At 39.5% G+C, this 18985-nt stretch overlaps 1 protein-coding gene across 3 annotated transcripts in view; it reads right to left on the bottom strand.

Moving 5' to 3' along the window:
- The window catches only part of LOC127507454 (neogenin), a 135377-nt gene extending 117226 nt beyond the window's left edge, over positions 1–18151 (bottom strand). For 2 of the 3 annotated variants that reach the window (XM_051884577.1, XM_051884578.1), the window contains exon 1: positions 17245–18150. In XM_051884577.1, coding sequence (XP_051740537.1) covers positions 17245–17320 — 76 coding nt within the window. In that variant the 5' untranslated portion in view covers positions 17321–18150. Of the gene's footprint in view, positions 1–17244 lie in introns of all 3 variants that reach the window. The other variant, XM_051884579.1, reaches the window with a different exon arrangement.
- Between the last annotated feature and the right edge of the window lie 834 nt (positions 18152–18985).

The raw sequence follows: 18985 nt of genomic DNA, 5'->3' as shown, positions 1-18985 counted from the left end.
GAAATACAGCCTAAATTTCAGTCTGTTCCTCACACAAAGCTATCAAATAACTTCAGAAGATGTGGAACATAGCACGAGTCGTGTATATACTACTTCTGTGGTGCTTTTTAGTAATTCCAGAGCTGAAGTCTCCAGTCTCTTTCTCTCTCAAGAGAGGCATGAGAATAGCAATGAAGCGACTGATCTTCACCAACCCCTCTGGATTGTGTGTATGTCTGTGTACACATGAAGAAAAACCCACATATGTAGTCTCTCAGCTCACAGCGTGCTCTCTCCCCCCTCCTCCTCTCATTCCTTGGGTCTTTTAAAGTGAGGCCCATCACAGTCGAGCTGCCCTTTTCTCATTGATTTAGGAGCTCATGTTCAGCGGCATCAGAAGGAGAAGGGGGTGGTGGTGTAGTACGGGTTTACACCGAACATCTCAGCAGCAGAAAGAGGCTGACAGACAAAAGCCCTTCAGAGAGAGCAGCTCTCCAAAAACACAATACAAACACTTAATACCAGAGCTCAGCCCCACAATGAAGCTGCTTTACAATCTGGACACATTGAGTTATAACTTCACAACAGGAAACAAATCGGAAGTCTCGTTGGACGGGAAACGATAAAGACATGAGAGGTGGAGAAATACAGTGATTTTTACTACATGTGAAGAAAGTTCTTAGTAGAGTGTTGACTGCTTCACAAACGAGGGTCAATTCAACACTGGATTTGCAGAAAAGATTAACATGCTAGTCGATGAGCTGAATCAGCTCTGCAGCAACTACATAAATTTATCCACTAACCATTCAGAAACGTCCAGTTTCATTCTAAAAGTTGTAACTTCTTCCTGAGTCTCTCCATCAGTGTCGACTCCGGTTTGAACAATGTAAGGCTGAACACCGTTACTGACAATCCTCATTTTGGCTGCGTGAGATTCTCCAGCTTTGTTGTTGTTGAGCAACCGAAGCGTGAGCTGTTAAAGCTCCGCCCTCTTCTGGAAAGGGGGCGGGAGCAGCAGCTCATTTGCATTTAAAGGGACACACACAAAAACAGCGTGTTTTTGCTCACACCCAAGTTCTTTGCTATTTAATTTTAACCAAATGTATAGTCTTATATTACACAATATTTACTACAAATATTTATTAGTTCATAACAGATGGTGTGCATTATCCATTAACAAAGTGTTAAGAAGATTTTAGAAGTAATATTTCAATTAATTTTCCAAATGGGCTGATGCTTACTGGGCGATGCTGACAATCTTGAAATGGCCTCATGTATGATGATTGTTCAGCATGGCTGATATAGAAAAGCTATAAGAGAGAGAAAACACTGCAAAGCAAAACAATCACACGCACACTTTCATACACGCACAGAAGCCTTCAGGTGAATGGCAGTCTGAGATAAGAAGAAAACCAAAGCGTCTATAGGAACAACGCCAAAATACACACGCAGTCTTGTCTCTAAGAAGACCACAGCCAACTCTGCGAGTGTGGTTTGCGTTTTTGGGCCCCATATACAGTACGTCATATTTCGCACTGCCGTCATGAACGAATCACCAGAGATGGTGGAAACAGCCTTATATGGACTATCAGCATAAAAATATAGATGCTTCCATAAAGCTTCAACATCCTTCAAAGAAAAAAGTGTGCTGTCTCCAAATCCATACAGTGTCTTTAGAACAAAGGCTTTTAAAACAACACCAATTAACACCCACACCTCAAAGCGCTCGAACCCATAGGGAGTCGTCTAATAAAACAAAGTTAATAATGCACACTTTCTCTCACTGTCCTGTGCCTGCGCTTCCTACCTGACCGCCATCATTAGCTCGAGAAGGTTAAACGGGTTCTAGAAGCGTCGAGAGTCCCAGAGGAACCCAAACTGGGTCAATGGAGAATATCTGTTCGATACAGGGTCTGCGCTGCAGGTTTTTTTAATTGTGCTGCAGTCTCTCTGGTTTTGATCTCAACAGTCTTTGATTACTTCTTATTTTCAGGCAAATGTAAATTAATTTCCAACAGTGCAGCGAGTACACATCCTTAATTAAAACACAGCTGAGGCATTAGGAAATAAATAACTGATTCCAAGCAGAACAAGGGAAACTGCTTGCTGTAAATTACACGCGCACACACACTTCAACATGCTTTCCTCTGCACTTTCACAACTACCAATTCACCTCGAATGCTCACATTTAGACTAGAGTTGCCAAACTTGCCAAAATAACACATTATTTTAATGTAATAAAGCATTTAAAAATAACAAACACTTGGTGGAAACTGCAATAAGAGTTGGAGGTTAGGGACGCAAGATATATCGGCCACCATATCGGTATCGGCCGATATGTTAATTTTTAATGTTATCATTATCGGCCCAATAAGAAAATTTGGTCAATATATTAAAGCAGATAAATACTGGACAATTTCCTTCAGCTGAGACACTTCAGATGCACACTGTGTCCACCATAATGGCTTTGAATTGCTTGAAATATGATTAAAATCACTTCAAAAAGGAAAATACAAGTGCAACATGTGCAGCGCAAATCTGTCATATAGGCTACATAAAATTATAATGATATAACGTCATTATAATTGTGTGCTTGGGACATGGATTTTAAAGGTGAGACTTTTGTTTTTGTAATCAGGCTCTCAAAAATTATATAAAAATTTGGATTTAGATTTATCGGCTTTCAAATATAAACAATTATCGGTTATCGGTATCGGCCAAAATTTTCATATCGGTGCATCCCTATTAAAATATAATGGTTATAGTTATCATCCTTGATGGGAACAGGTCTAAACAATAAAAAAAAAAAAAAAAAAAAAGTGCTCCCATCTTCTGTTAAATCTGCCAGCTTCGACTGACCAAAATCTGCAGGTTACAGTAACAGTATCAACTCACCCTGACTGCAAATTGAGCCAAAAGTTCACACAGGAATCATTCTCAACAGCTAGACGGAGCATTAAACTTTCAGTTGAACTGCTTTTAACTTAAGATGGCGTCTTAAAAATTTGGCATTTATAGTAAAAGATGTTGAAAATGTTCTGAGTGATGTTTTTAATTACTTGACAGCCCAAGTTCGGAGCAGTTAAGTGCATATAAGTGCACCGTTAGTTTAGAAAGTCTGTGCGTGCATGAATGGTTTGTGGTTTGGAAAAGAAAAGATCCACAAACAATAGTGCTGTTTTCATTTCTACTGGAAAAAAAAAAACATGTATGGATGGACAGGGACATAAGTGGCTCCCAGGTCCTATTACAAAGAATATCTTCTTTTTCTTTTTAGGTGTAGGTCAAAGGAATGATCTTATATAAAAAAACAAGCTCTAGGTGAAGCCCATGATGGGTGGATCATGAAGCTTGGGAACTAGCCATCCATGGCTTCGTTTTCATCTCCATCTCTGTTTTTTTATCCTTTATTTCTCATTCGCACCTGTCTGCGACTGCCCCTTCCATTAGAGTCGAACTCTACTCTTCCGCTGCGTTCCTTTTATCTCTTCTCAGCAGGCGCTCAGAACGGCTTTAAAGAAATGTATGCTCAAACTCTCTGGATGGGAGGGAAAAAACATATCCTGGTCCTCAAAGCGAGCGGAATAAACTACTCAGGAACCGTTAATAAACTGACATCTCTGTTATCTATCGCTGTCGTCATGGCAAAATTGCACCGGGAAAGTAAATTGTTTTTTCAGTGGATAAATCCATCATAACATAAAAAAGGACAACAATGAAAAAGAGAGAATGTAGCTTGAGGGTTTAAAAGGATGCGTGTCAGGGGTCTAAAGAAACCGTGGCTTTGGGGAAACCTTGGAGAGACATTAATCAAAATATCTATGATTCAATAACAAAAATAAATTGTAAAGAATAAAGAACATTTTGACATTTTAGAGATCCTGAGATGCTTTAAAGGGATAAAAATCACCAATAAATCATTTACTCACCCTCATTGTTGTTCAAAACTAAAATTGGAGGGCAATTTTCATGTATTTAATTGCATAGACTGTCATTTCCACTGATTATTCTCTGAATGTCATATCTTTATAGCGTAGTACAATCTTGATTTAATCATTAGCTGTGCTTTGAAAGTTAACAGCTAAATGGTTCAAAGTTACGCTCCCTCCATCGAGTTCAATGCAACTTGAGTCATGTGGAACAGCCTTTACAGAGGAATTGAAAGGTAAAATTTGAGTAATTTCAATTTCGGGAAGATATATGATTGTAGAATTAAATAACTGGAAGCTAAGCTTGCTTCGATAGTCGGTGTTGACGATGTTACCGGTATTCAGCCGCAACACCGGTTACATCACTGGCCCACCGCGGCACCGGCCCCCACTGTCGTTTTGATTTTTTATAGTAATAAAAATCATTTAGTTCAGTTAGAAAACAGACACTACATTGAAAACTGAACACATCTGCTCAATGCACTGTGAGCCGAATCAGAGTCGCAGCACAGATCAGCAGCAGGAGTCGGATTTCATTTATCACGAGAGTGAGGAGCTGACTGACAAGACAATGGCAGAAGATTTGGTTTCAAAGCGAAAGGTAAAAGCGCCTATTTAGCAACATTTTGGATTTAAATCAAGTACTAACAGGGAACCTGCAAAGGATTAGTTGAGTTTTTCATTAAGAATAATAATGAATCCACCATTCAAGCAATTTCCGCTCCGAATTGGACGCTAAACAGAAAGCTTTGTTAAACAACCAATGAGGCGTCACCCACCCAAGACGTTTCCTGGAAAGTCTGAAAAAGACTTTTTTCCAGCAATAACGTTCCTAAAGTAGAGGGCACCAGTGACTAACGCTGCTCAATTCATCATTTGCATTTCAAGAATCTCAAAGTCGCATCTGCAAATCCCAAACTCATGCAAGGCTGCAATATTTCGTTGCTTTTGACGCCCACGTAATCTAACAAAAAGACTATGACTCACAGCTCCGAGCGGCTCTCCTCTGAGGATTCTGGGTGAGATATGCTAGAAAGGAAGGTTAACCACAATAACTGAGCTTCAAAATCATCTGCATTTAAAAGCGCAGCTTCCATTTCCCAGACGATGTGTGTATAAATGGGCCCTTGGCTTTCATTAATACAGCACGTCCTGAAACGACACCGACGTATCATGGGACAAAAGCGAGCCTCCGAATCCCCCCGGACAACTAACAGAATTGGTCATGGCCAATCATTCTCTTCCTCGTCGAGGTTCAGGATAAACACTGTGGCCATCAATCATGGCCTCGGATGCGGAAAAAGGGAAAATAAGAGGAAGCAAACACTTTCCAAAGGTCACCGGGGAGCCATACACGTCGTTAAATTCCCCCCATCGCTTTTCAATTACATGCCGTAATTCACCGTCAGGGCCAATATGATGACAGAGATCAGAACAGTGAACAGAGATTCAGAACTTTGCCGCAGCTCAAATCTTATGTTACACAGGGGGCGGCATCATATACCAACAAGGTTATTATGAGGCCTTCACAAGACAAAAGTTTACAGAGGAAAGCATTGCAGTCATTGTAAAAGTGCTGTTTGCTAACATATATATACAAAACGTGCCAACACACCTTAGTTGGAGTAGATGCAGTAGTTTTTAAGTAGTTTTGGATAGGTTGAGACACACTGGCTCTCACTAATTAAACATGAACACTATTTTAAGGGATAGTTCACCCAAAAATAAAAAATTATCCCATGATTTACTCACCCTCAAGCCATCCTAGGTGTATATGACAGTCTTCATTCAGACAAACACAATGGGAGATATATTTAAAAATATCCTTGCACCTCCAATTATTATGGTTGTGAAGGGGGGGCCACATTTTGAAGCCCAAAAAAATTAATCCATCCATCGTACAAATGAACCAATACGGCTCCAGGTTTTTGTAAGAAAACTTTTAAATATGGATATCTTTCTTACAAAAACCCATCGCTTCGCTTCAGAAGGCCTTTATTAACCCCATATGGATTACTTTTACGATGGATGGATGAATTTTTTCCCATTATAAAGCTTGGAAAAGCCGGGATATTCTCTGATTGTGTTTTTCTGAAAGGAAATAGTCATATACACCTAGGATGGCTTGAGGGTGAGTAAATCATGGGATAATTTTCATTTTTGGGTGAACTATCCCTTTAAACATGAATTTAAACATTAAAAAGCATTCGCAAAAATATCTTGCATGACTTTTTGCATTGAACTTAATATGAAAAATTGCACAAGAATGCTTTTATGAACTATTTACACAGGGCTTTACCCATTGAAAACATATTTAAATTGATTGTAAAAGCATTTTTATATAAAGCATTGCATTAAATTTAATGAAACAATTTACCCAAGAACACTTTATGAACTTTTTACTCATAAATTTGGCCATTGAACATTGCATTTGTTTAAATTGTTCGTAAAAGCATTCTTGCGTAAACGAATGAGGCCCATTGCACCATTACTGTTTCTCTAGCTCTTGCAGACTTGTTTTCACGTCAAATTTTATAGTTTATGTCTAGGTCTATGTTATTCTCATCTCTTTCAATACCTTTGCGCGCACACACACACACACACACACACACACACACACACACACTCTCTACAGCCGCCCACCCAGAGCCATATTTACACAGGCAGTTCAGACAGATGAACAGCTCTTCCTATTGGCTTCCTGCATAACGCACAATAGCTTCCCAATAGGAAAACTCATCAATATAACCTACTGTGGCCCTCAGCAAACCTCTGAAAAGAGAACCATAACTAATTTCACTGGCTCTTTAAATACGTGAAACACAGTTCACCTGTCAAAAGGGTGTTCAATTAAGTTTAAATCCATCTACACAAAACGACTTTCCTTTTCCACTGGGCAGCGTGGGGATATTTGTTACTGTCAATGTTAAAATTTAGTCATTGTTTGTGGGTTATTCAGCCTAAACACTTGCCAATAGTCAAAGCAATAATTTAATGCTGGTTAACATTGATATTATGGCTTTAACGTGTTTTATATTAATTATTGTTGTATCTGTTGACGTTGTACAAGCAGAATGTGGCGGTTGGTCGGTGTTGTATTTGTCCCGCCCCTCCTCCACTGTGATTTGACGGCTGGGTACAAAGTGACAGTGATAAGCGCTGTGTTTTAGCCAAAATTGAACTTCTTTAACTCTCGACGACTGGTAAAAAACACTGAACACTCAGCACTTCAGTGTGAAACAGACGCTCAGCATCTTGTAACGCTCCTGGCTTTTTAAAAACACGGCGCTCCCATTGAATACAACTGGAAAAATATTCTACATCTGGGTTAAAAAGAGCATCCTCAAAAGTGCGTGAGATCCGACTCCAATCGGATACAAAACACACTTTACACCATCAAATAAATTAATGAGAGTTAAAAATCAACATTTCTCTCAAAATATGTGAAAGGGGATGAGAATGTTGCTTAAAAGACCCTTTAATGTGCTTCATTACATTTTTGTTTAATATATTATTAGCCACATGAAGATCAAGGGCATATCCAATGTCTTAGCAAAAAGATATGTGGAGTCTACTTCTCTATTTAATTAGACCACATTCGGAACGGGACAAACTACCCACTAGCTAATGCTCAGTCACCTGCTCTGCCCTGAGGGAACACTTGAACCGACGACCCTGGTGTGTTTAGTGCACCATTTGTGCCCCTTAAAAACACATGCACACACACTGTAACCTGCCTCTATCCAGCTTCAAACAGAAGCGCGTGTGTGTGCGAGAAAGTGAATAGCAGGAATCTTGGTTAATTATCACCCGCCTGCTGTCACAACCATCAGTCTCCGTGACACCACTACTGCCAACAGCACACTTGCAGGCTTATTAAAGCGCATGTGCGTCTGTGTGTGTAATTGATGCATGCACAGCAAGGACGGTGCCCCAAGAATACAGCCAATGATTAAATCACGTCCTGGCCTTTATATATACGCAACAGACAGACAGTACACGCTAACGGCAGGGGGGAAAAAAAAAAAGGCACACAATTTATGCATTTCATCCAGGGGAAGGGTTAATCAAAATCCCATGGGAGGAGTTCACGGAGTCGGTGCATGTTTGATGGATGTGTCCTGCCATTATAACTCCATGTATATACTCCATGTACCCGTGACATGCCTTCAATCATGTCTAATTAGCAAAAACAGCAATTTCCTTCAGATGCAAGGCTACATACAGCGGTGGACGTCTGCTTCCAAGATAAACCCTGCAAAATATTTGCGATCTGCCGCTACTTGAGGATGAAATTAATTGGCTTGTTGACAACACAATGAGGAAAACAACACTATCATTAAATTAATTCCCATCAGCAGACACTCACACAATCTGCAATGCAGAATTTGGCCTGTCAATCATAATGCACTACAAATACTAGCATGATTTGGTCATTCTTTCAGCAGTTGGATCAATATTACGATAGTTATGGAAAGTTCAAACTCTATTTTCATCACTACTTTATGATAGACTCCTTTGGGTTCACAGCAGGAACTGTAAGTTTCAAAGAACTCTACTACATCAAAAAGTATTTTACATATCAGAAGGATGGCGACAATTAGGTGGTTCTTATTCGTAAACTGCATGCAAATTTTGACTTGTAACAGAAAAACTTAACACTTGGAACAAGAACACAAAGTTCTCCCAAAAATGGGCCATAATTGGGCTTTTCACACTTGAAATAGGCCTAGTTAACCCTGGGTAATTCTAAACCCCAGGTAAAAGGAACCCTGTGTTATCCTGCTTCACATTTCACACTGCTCATAATTTACCCAGGGTTAACAATTAATCCTGGGTATTCATAAGCTGATGTTTCACATTGTACATAAACCCTGGGTTAACGTTCTTATTTGTATATTTGCAACGTCAGTGTCACTGATTGGATAAACGCAGCACGCGACCTGTTTACATTGTCCATCCTCGTATTGCCGACTGTACTATCAAGTTTATACTGAATGGACATTTTGGACTATAAAAGGTAAGAATGAAATGGTCTCTTCTTCACTCAAATTGTCACGTTGACATTTTTCCTCTCAAACGCTGTTTAGACACAATATCACAATTCTCTCTCGAATCGATTCTGAGCTAAGTTTTTAACAGCAGATTACGCTCGACTAGTTTTTAACCGCACACTCAAATGCTCACCAAGAAGAGTGCTAGAGAATGATCATGCGTTCGGTGGTTAAATGTACTTGCACCTCGGCTCAGAATGCTTTCATGACGCAAGATTAACGTAAACACAGCCCACTGCGAACAACCTTGTAATTCACTTCAACCTTTTCGAACTTTATGAATGATTATTTTAGGTTTAAGTGGTGTGCGCAAGGAATTGGAAGCAAGCGGAGAATGGCTGTTTCTAAAGCACGTAGTGCCATCTGCTGTTAAAAACCTAGCTCAGAATCGATTCGTGATACATTCGGAAAATATCAGAATCGATCCAGAATAATTGTATCATGAATCGAGAATCAATGTATTGTCCCAGCCCTAGAAAATAGGAGTACGCGATTGGTTGTCTTATGATAAGCATCTAGCTGTAGCATTCTAACACTGCATCGTTTCACACTGTACATGTTTGGCACCGCAATGCGGGGTTAATACAGCAAAAGCAGTGCTAACCCTGCTTCTAAATTACAAGTGTGAAACATTTCTTTACCTGGGGTTAAAAGCGGTGTTTAAAACGACGATAACTCTAAAAAAAAATCTTAACGGGGTTAAGTACAGTGTGAAAAGCCCTTATGTTCAAAAAAAACAAACAAACCAGAGCCTCGGGCAAACAGCCCACATGGAGTTACCAACTTTTTAATAATTCCAAAACAATTTGTAACCTACTTGTGCTTCAAACACAACTCTGCTATCTGCTCCACATCACCTCTTTCAGGGTCAAGCGAAGCCCGTCTCATCCCTGCCGACAAATAGAGCGACTTCTCCATAAAGCTAATGAGGAGGAAAGGCCGGTTTATCATTCGCCAGTCATCTCTGAGCCTGGATGCCCTTTATAGCCTTTCCGTAATGTGGAGTACAAAGGGACATTAACGTAAGCTTGGCTGCCCTTTTTAAATGTATCATTTGTAAGATGTAAGACAACGTAGAGATAGGGATTGTGGCTTTGCTTAAGGTATGAAAGAAATAATCAAGCTACAAAGAATGTCATTATTAGCTTGCTCTCAATCAGTTTAGTCAATGCATCACAATAAGGTGTATTTTCAGGAGATCTACAAGATAAAAATGAACATTTTAAAGCAGTCAAAATGATCAATAGCTAATCTAATGACCTGTGTTTTTGAGTTAGAGTGAGGCCATCCATTAAATTAGGCCAAAGTGTTCAGACCTATAAATGGCTAACTACATTTCAGCAGGTTTCTGCAGAAGAAAGGCAGTAATTTGCCTTCCCTACAGAGACTAAGTGAGCTGATATCAGCGGGAGGCAGCTAGCATGAGGCCTGGAGAACTGGAAAATTCTCTCCATGGTTACATACCCCCAAACCTACCAATCAGGGATCAATTACTATGTCAGCCCATTGCATTTACTTTTGAAAGGCCAGCTCAAAAGACATGGCTCGATCCAGAAATCACTACTAAATCAGCAAAATAAAGAATGGTTACATTTCTTAAAATATGGAGCCGTTTCAATCTCCTGAACCACTGACATGAAAGTTCTGTCATCGTGTCATTACAAACCTTTCTGACTTTCTCTGTGGAGCACAAAAGATGAAAAATGTCTGCGTTTTGATACAATGCAAGTGAAAGGAGTCCAATCCATTTTTTGGAGCCCATTGACTGATCAAAAAACAGTTGAAACACTCTTCAAAATATCTATTTTTTCAGTTTGTGGAACGACATGAGTGTGAGTAAATGACATGTTTGGGTCTCTTTAAGTGGACTTTCATAGACAGGAGGGTCAAAGTGTGCCATTCCTAGCTGCGAAATGATCCACGGCAGCTACAAGACATTCATTAGTAGGTTGAGGACAAATCAGGTGGTGTACGCAGCCCAAAAGGTACAACATGATCAAATTAAACCAATTAATCACCGTTTTAGAGACAGCCAAGGTTCTCTTCCATTATTCATAGCCTCCTGCTTAACCCAATGGGAAAACCACAGCACTTATGGAGGGGGGGGAACAGGAGTGATTGCTATTCGACACAGAACATATGCCGAGTTTGTAAGGACAAATGATCAAATAATCAGGATAACAAAGATCTTGAGCTGACCATAAGTCTGGATGCTTACCAGAGAAAGCTTTGATTGACACAACTCCATAAGATCAACTTAAAAGATGTGAAAAGAGCAAGGTCAGATTGAAATCAAGCATGAATACGGCAAATTGGATTTTGGATGATTTGGACTCTAGCATGTACAACTAGAGCTGGTTTAGTTATGTCTTGTTCAGGTTCTCGCAGACAGCTGTTAAGACCTTCAATCCACACAAAAGCCATGTATCTAGACCCTCACAGCAAGGGTCAAACACTGGGCTCCTCTCAGCAAGATCTCTCCTGACCTCATTAAAATGATTCCTTCACCACAACTGCCCTCAATCTAAACATTCCTTACAAGCAGGACACAAAAAAGCCAAGAGAGGTGTTGGAGGAGCAATAACAACCAGCAAGAGTTCTCTATTCACCAAGACCACGGTAGGAGAAATCAAGGGTGACCCCTGTCTTTCAGGGCTTTGACCTTTCCCAGTAAGAGGCTGAGAGTGAGGGTCCGCCTAGTGAAAAGCTATATTGAGAAGGACAAATACGTCTTCCTACTGCAAACAGCAACACTCCTGCTGGAATTTTCCATCCTTTCCACACTCATGGATCTCAGTGGCTCCACACAACCAAACCACAGGGTTTCAACACGCGTTCCAGACTAAAAAGTATTTGCAAAATTAACTTTTACAACTCTAGAATGAACTAGATTTTTGCAACAGATTACATTTTTGTGCAAGAGTGTTCAGTCGGCTTTGAATCAGAATAAACAGTTTAAAGACATTGTACCCTAATCAATTTAAGAATGGAGATGAATATAACAATGATGAAGCCATCACTTTCACTTAAATCAAACAAAATAGTATTTTAAAAGTTTGTAAATAGCACATTTAAAACATATTGTCTAGAAAGACAGTTTGTCCCAGGGTTGGACAAAATGAAATGAAGAATTGGCTCACTTTAATGATAATGAACTGGAATTTAAACTGATCTGGCTACATCCCACAGGAAGTCCAACTGGAACGACAGGTAGAAATCCATCGCAGGTAATGCATTCTGGGAAATGAAGTGTTCCTCCACCATAATCCACAAAAGTTAGTTTATAAAATATGATGAAATATATAAACTAAATAATTTCTATATGTCGCACTTTAAATATATCAATCTGTCCATAGGGCCTTCAAACTTCAAAGAGTTTTAGACATTTTAAAAACTAACAAAACTAGCTAACATTTAAATGTTTTTTAAACTCTTAAAAACTACACTGTAAAATAAAATTTTTGGTTTAACTTTAAAAATTAAGTTACCTGGTTGCCTTAAAATTGAGTTCATTGTAATTAAAAATTTGAGTTAAAACAATGAAGGCGATTGGTTTAATCAACAGAAACCCAAAATATTATGTTATCTGAACTACATTAATTATCTAAGTTGATTTGATGAGAAAAATGTTGCGATAACAAATCATGAAAATAATTTTTTACAGTGGTTTCATTTATTAATTTATTTTCTTTATATCTACTTCCTTACACCGTGTCCTAACCAGACGCGATGCGATAAGATTCCAGCGACGAGCAATTTGACTGTCCACACTAGATGCGACGCGACAATGAGAAGCGATAAAATCAATCAAAAACCACAGCCAATCAGAAGAGAGTGTGGGCGGGCTCTGTCGGCAAGAGCACAGCAGACAATGAAATGGGCAAGTACATAGTAAAATTCATAAATATTACACCATTTAAACATTATTTAAAGTACATACAGAGTGACTGAACCAATCTTTGTCATAGAATACACTTGTTTGTTCGCATTGAGTTGACTGTTTGAACGTTCTTGTGCCCATTTATTTTCAAGATCTGAGGTAAATTAGCCAGTGCTGTTTTCATTACAGCTAAAAAGCTGGGAACACAGAATGATATTCAAACTCACATTAGATGCTTTTAACATTAAATAAAGCACATAAACAGTACCTGAGATTATCATTGCCATATTTTGTGTTGCTGTTCCAGCCGCGACATCGCGGAGAAATAGAAACCGTTTCTAAAATAGAATCGTCGCTTGTCGCGGCTGGTTAGGACAAAAACTCTGATTAACATGGAAAAGATACCTTTTATTGCGTGTCGCGACGTCGCGTCACGGTGTTACATTCAAATCTGCATCCTGTCTGCTACCTCAATTCAAATTCATAAATTAAATAGGAATTTAAAAGATATTCCCAAAAGATACTGAATGCTGCACAACCCTGGTCTGTATGATGTACAAGTTCAAGTTGTTTTGAATGCAAAAGTCTGTGGAAAAGACAAAGAAAGTTTATAGCACACATAAAACATAAATGATCTGTTTGAACTTAGTCTGTACTGTATAATGTATGTTAAGTGGTTCAAGCTGTTTTAATGTCAGAAATCTGTGGAATTTCAATGACCGCCTTGCAAAACTTTATTCTAGAATTTTGTCAAGCAGATAGTTGAACTTTCAAATGACTCAGATCTAACAAAAGGCTCCACACAGGGTCCAGTCATGTATCATTCTACCCCCAGTGAAATTAAACAACCAATGACTTGTCTTTCCATCCAACACACTTCACAACTACATCTACAAGAACACACCATATCAGTCAGCCATAGGCGATCTAGAAGGTGAAATCTCTACAAATTGATAAGGAGCCAAGGGGAGAACCAAACACTCCATTGCCCACTGCCAGTCACACTTAGACAAGAGCACACAGATAAGACACAGGATGAATGTGTTTGTCTCCCCTTCTCAACCAGCTGCAGGCGCCGAGAAAATGGCTACTCGCATCATGCTCGCGAAGCGCCAGACCGCGAGAGTATGAGACTGAGTGAGTGCAGAGATTCACAAATTTACCCTCGAGCCTTGTGAATGAGATTGTGCTGTTGATATCCCACCAGCAGCGGCAACGGGAGGGGTCAACTGGATGCGCTAAAATGCCATTCAATCATTCAGCCTGACATTGATGAGTATTAAGCTTGCTTTCAAGACCAGAGAGCCCCTCCACCTCCTCCCAACAACACACACACAGCTAATGAGAGATGGAGATAGCTACAGATGTCTCCATTTGCGCCATTTACCTGCTGTGCCAAAAGCAATTATGCCAAGACAGCATGACAATTGTGACCAGCCCCTGCCATTCCCAAAGTGGCATAAGAGATGGCAAAGTGGTTTTCATCTTTCAACACTTTTATGATGCATCAGTACTGGAACTTTAAGCAGTAAAACACCAGAAAATTAAAAAGTCTGTTGAAGAGAACCACCACTTTGGGTGTTTTCACACTTGTTCCTTTTCAGGGGTCTGAGAGCGGTTCGCGTGATTTTTGGCTCATATGTGAACACTCCAACTCATTTCAGTCCCCTTAAAAGCAAACTGAAACTCTTATGAGGTGGTCTGAGTACAATTTGCTTCCAGCTAATGGTACAGTTCGCTAAAAATGTCCATTGTGAACACAAATCAGTCCGGGCTCACTTGATTTTTCCATATGCGAATTACAATTTAGTTCGGTCATCAGATGCCTCCGTACAAATCGGCTGTTCATCATGGCTGCTTCTTCTGGAGATCTCTACAAATTATTCATTCACAACGTACACAATGTAAGTGAATGGGATCGAATTTTGAAGGCCATAGGGTCAGCCATCAAACACTAAACTGGACTAGATCCAAAAAGCAACAGTATGAACACCTTCCTACTTAAATGGCCCAAAAAAGGATCCGACTCCTCTTTCAGGGACAGTGTGAATGTAAAGAGAACTGGGTCCTTTTTCACTTGGTCCACTTAAAGGAGTCTTAAATAGGACTCAAGTGTGAAAACACCCTTACTGACAATGTTCATCAATCTCTAAAAAAAAAAAAAAAAAAAAATAGTGCTATATAGCACTAAAAGTGGTTCTTGGCTCGTAATCATAGGGAAACCACTTTTGGTGCTATGTAGCACCATGTCTTTAAAGGTGCTCTACAGCACCTTTGTAAAATGGTGCTATGTAGAACCCATAAGAGGTGCCATTTCACATTTTATTTCTTCAACAAAAATGGTGCTAAACAGCACCAAAAGTGGTTCTTTGGCTCGTAAAGAACCTTTAAAAGGGGTTTAACAGGTTCTTTGTATGGCAGTGGTGCTATATAGCACCTTAACCACCCCAAAGAACCGCTGAAGAACCATACAAGGGCTTAACAGGTTCTGTATACAGTAGTGGTGCTATATAGCAACTCAGTCATCCCAAAGAACCGCTGAAGAACCACTGAAGCACCAAGTTTTGGTGCTATACAGCACTTAAAGTGGTTCCCCTATGATTACGAGCCAAAGAACCACTTTTAGTACTATATAGCACCATTTTTTTTAGAGTGTGGATCAATTTAATCTTATTGCAAATTTCACGAAACATTGAAATGTGCCTTAAAGAATCTTGTGAAGAAATTGTGAAAGTAGTTATATTCAAAGGATCAGATGAAAATTTGTATAGCTAACAAACCTTCTGTAAACACATTGTGATCATAGCAGTTAGATTCAAAGGTTTGCATGGCAATTATTTAATCCACCAACAAATTATTATTATCATTCCAATTAAGCTATCAAAAAAAGCGTGGACAAAACAAGCCCATAAGTCATGCTTCTGCTAAACTGTTGCGCGTCAAATCTAAACTAAAACAAAAGTGGAAAGGTTGGTTCTATTTTACAAAATTTCACAAGGATTTTCCATCAAACCAAAACAGAAGAACTACTTTGAATATCCCTATAAAGCATTTTGTGAAAGCCTGTAGTACACTATTTTTGAGAGCAGGACTTCTGGCGCAAGACACTGTATTGAGATAAAAACAAGTGCAATTTTTAAAAGCATGTCTCAAGACCACTGCATTCTGTTCCACTTCATCTAGCTATTTCTGAATTCAAGAAATGTGTCCTAAAGCTTTTTGCAATCCAAATGATCTTGTACCACAAATGAGAGTCTAATTCTGTTCGACAAGACAAGATTTTTTTGTACCAACAAGAAATCTACGAAACTCTATAAAACATTGTGAATATAGTCAGTTTACAAGCAGACTATCTTTGAGAGAGGACTTGCGGCTTGGCTTTAAAATCTGCACGTCTGAAACCTCAGGGAAATGTGTTTCAAATAAACAAAAACTTATTTTCAGAGGGAAGCCATGATTAGTAACTCGAAACTGGCCACATGTACAAAGCGCCATTCAAGCCCTATCTAGAGTCCTTTAAAACACTGAAAAGACAAAGACTAAACATACGCCATTCAGCTTTAAAAAGCGATTCTCAGAGAACCCTGCAACCATGATCTGAACAACACATCTGATGCTTATTTAAAGGGGGAAAACATATTTCATCTGCTTATTATGTGTTACCATCTACAGAAAATGATGTAGAATTAATCAAATAACAAACAAAAAGCAAAAATCTCTCCTGTCAAGCAATTTGGTCATTTGACTTAGGTGTCATTTTACAAATTCACCTCACAGCAATCTCAGTGGCAGCAGCTGAGGGATCTGATCTTCATTTGAGTCAGCCAGAAAATTCCCTTTCATCATTCCCAACAGTAAAGATTCCCAAATGTCTGAATCTGACCCTGTCATTACCATCATCAATCAATCATTAACCTCTAGGCTCTCATCCACAGCTCTTTTAGGCGAGGTCAAGAGCAACCTCCTCCCTTGTTCTGGAGCGGATGGATGGATGGATGGATGGAAGGTGGTGGCTTTCTACAAGTGCTCTCCTAACCAATCTGTAATGGCTTATGGGTCTGATGCAAGGCTGACAAAATCCTCTATTGCTAATTTTGATATTAAGTTTACAATACGCATTACATTCAAAGTAACCTGTGGTGATTTAGTCACTAAATAGCAAGTTCATGTATGACCCCTTGTAGAATTTAAACCTTCAAGCTGTTAACAACTCTTAAATATAACCAGGCTGTGCAGGGTAAACATTAGGGTAAATATCAGTGTAACGAGATGGCAGAAACAGATTCATATGGTTAGTGAAGGAACAGACTGTCAAATGTTAATCATTGGCGGGGATTTGGCGATGCTGCGCTCGTAACCGCGTCCGCCGCAAGTAATAACGTACGAGAGGGACGGAACTTACCTTTATCCGCACCGCCGAACCGGAGAACGGTGAGACTTGTGAAAAACACGAGCAGCCGTGCTCCCCGCTCCGCCATCACTTTCTGAGGTAAAAAATACACAAAATAATCTCGGAGAAACGCACAAGTTATCCACTGTGCTTTCTGAGGTAAAGTTTTACCGACTAGAACGGACAAGGTGTTTTATACAAAAACGTTGAACATCGTCTGCAACCGGCAAGATCTCGCGCTCCGCCGGTGGCAAAAAAATAAACATTTAATTCTCCTGCAAAAGTCAAAGACGATACGGCGAGGGGTCCGGGTGTTTTCTTGAACTTAAAAAGCCGAGGAGGGCTTTTAAAGGAGGCATTAAGTCAATCCACAGCCGACCCACAAAGGCAGCGGCTGCTAATGGGTTCCGAAGCGCTGGAGACCAACCGGCGTATTTCTGAACGCGCGGAGAAAGACGCGTTCAACAGATTTAACGGAACCGCAGTGGAGTATCCAACACAAGCACACGGCGTGTGGTGCTGGAGAGGCTTGTAGTGGGCATTGGTCCGTGAAAAAGCAGGCGTGGATTCTCAAAGGATTCTGGATTTTTTTTCTTTCTTTTTTTTTTTGGCCCGGGAAAGTCAAAAATCACGGCGTTTTGGTGCGTAATGCGCATGCGCACATCTGGATCCTAGTGTGTTCAGATGAATACTAACATAGGATTCACATTATTTTTCAAAGAAAACTGCATTTTAGTAGCTTAAATAGCAAAAGTATATATTTCTTTGAGCATGGGTTAATGAAAGTTTTATATAGGTACGATTTTATAATTGTAGTTTTTAGTTAATAATAATAATAAAATAAGGTATGTGGATTACACAGAGGCATTACCATTTTGTGAATCATACTTCAAGCAAGACCTCTAAAGCCACCGTGTTTTCATTAAAAAAAAAAAAAGTTGCTAAATAAATTACTGCCAAAGAGATGCAGTTTTATCTATTTGTTGCCTTATTTTAATCTTTAACTTTGAAATATGTTTGTATTCCAATTAAGATGTAGTGAAGCATTGTCGCATACTCATAAATCAAAAACCACTGTTCAAAACCAAAAAACTGAGGAAATTATAATCGACGTCATGACCGAATTGATCAATTAAAAGGAAAACAAAGTGCTTGCAGGAGAATGTTGTATATGATTAGCTACTTCTAGTGCCATCCACTGGTTAACAGGCAGAATAGCATCTGAGAGCAAGCTAATGTAATCAACCCTGACCAGTTTTTGCCTGGATGTTAGACAGGCAGCAATAAAAGTGTGCAGTAATGTCACCAAATGACACATTTCCAGATTCAAGAGATCAGGCCTCCTTCATATCTGAAGGATTGTTAAATTGACTTCTATATTCATGTACAATTGTGTTCAATACAAAACTAAGTCCTTGGTACACTGCAGAGACCTCATCCAATACTCACATGTGATTACTGTAGGAGCCCAGGTGCCCTTGGGTCTTGAAATTCAGCATTTAATCCAAGGGCACAGCGCACTTGCTTGTCTTCCCTGTGGGTGAACGGCCCATAAAGAATGTGTACACTCACTAAGAACAAAGGGATACCTGTGTATGAGTCACACACTGAATATGCTTGAAGTGCAAAAAACATGTCAGTCGTAATGAAGATAAAGTTTCTTTGTAATTTCAAACGGTACAACGAACTGACCAATGCTGAGCTGGCCGTGTGTCATTTATCAAACTTCTCTGTGTTTTTGAAGAGGAAACAG

Source organism: Ctenopharyngodon idella, chromosome 24, assembly GCF_019924925.1.
Source record: "Ctenopharyngodon idella isolate HZGC_01 chromosome 24, HZGC01, whole genome shotgun sequence".
NCBI classification, from domain to species: domain Eukaryota; kingdom Metazoa; phylum Chordata; class Actinopteri; order Cypriniformes; family Xenocyprididae; genus Ctenopharyngodon; species Ctenopharyngodon idella.
The sequence above is the reverse complement of the archived record's forward strand: the minus strand, read 5'-3'. Positions and strand labels throughout refer to the sequence as shown.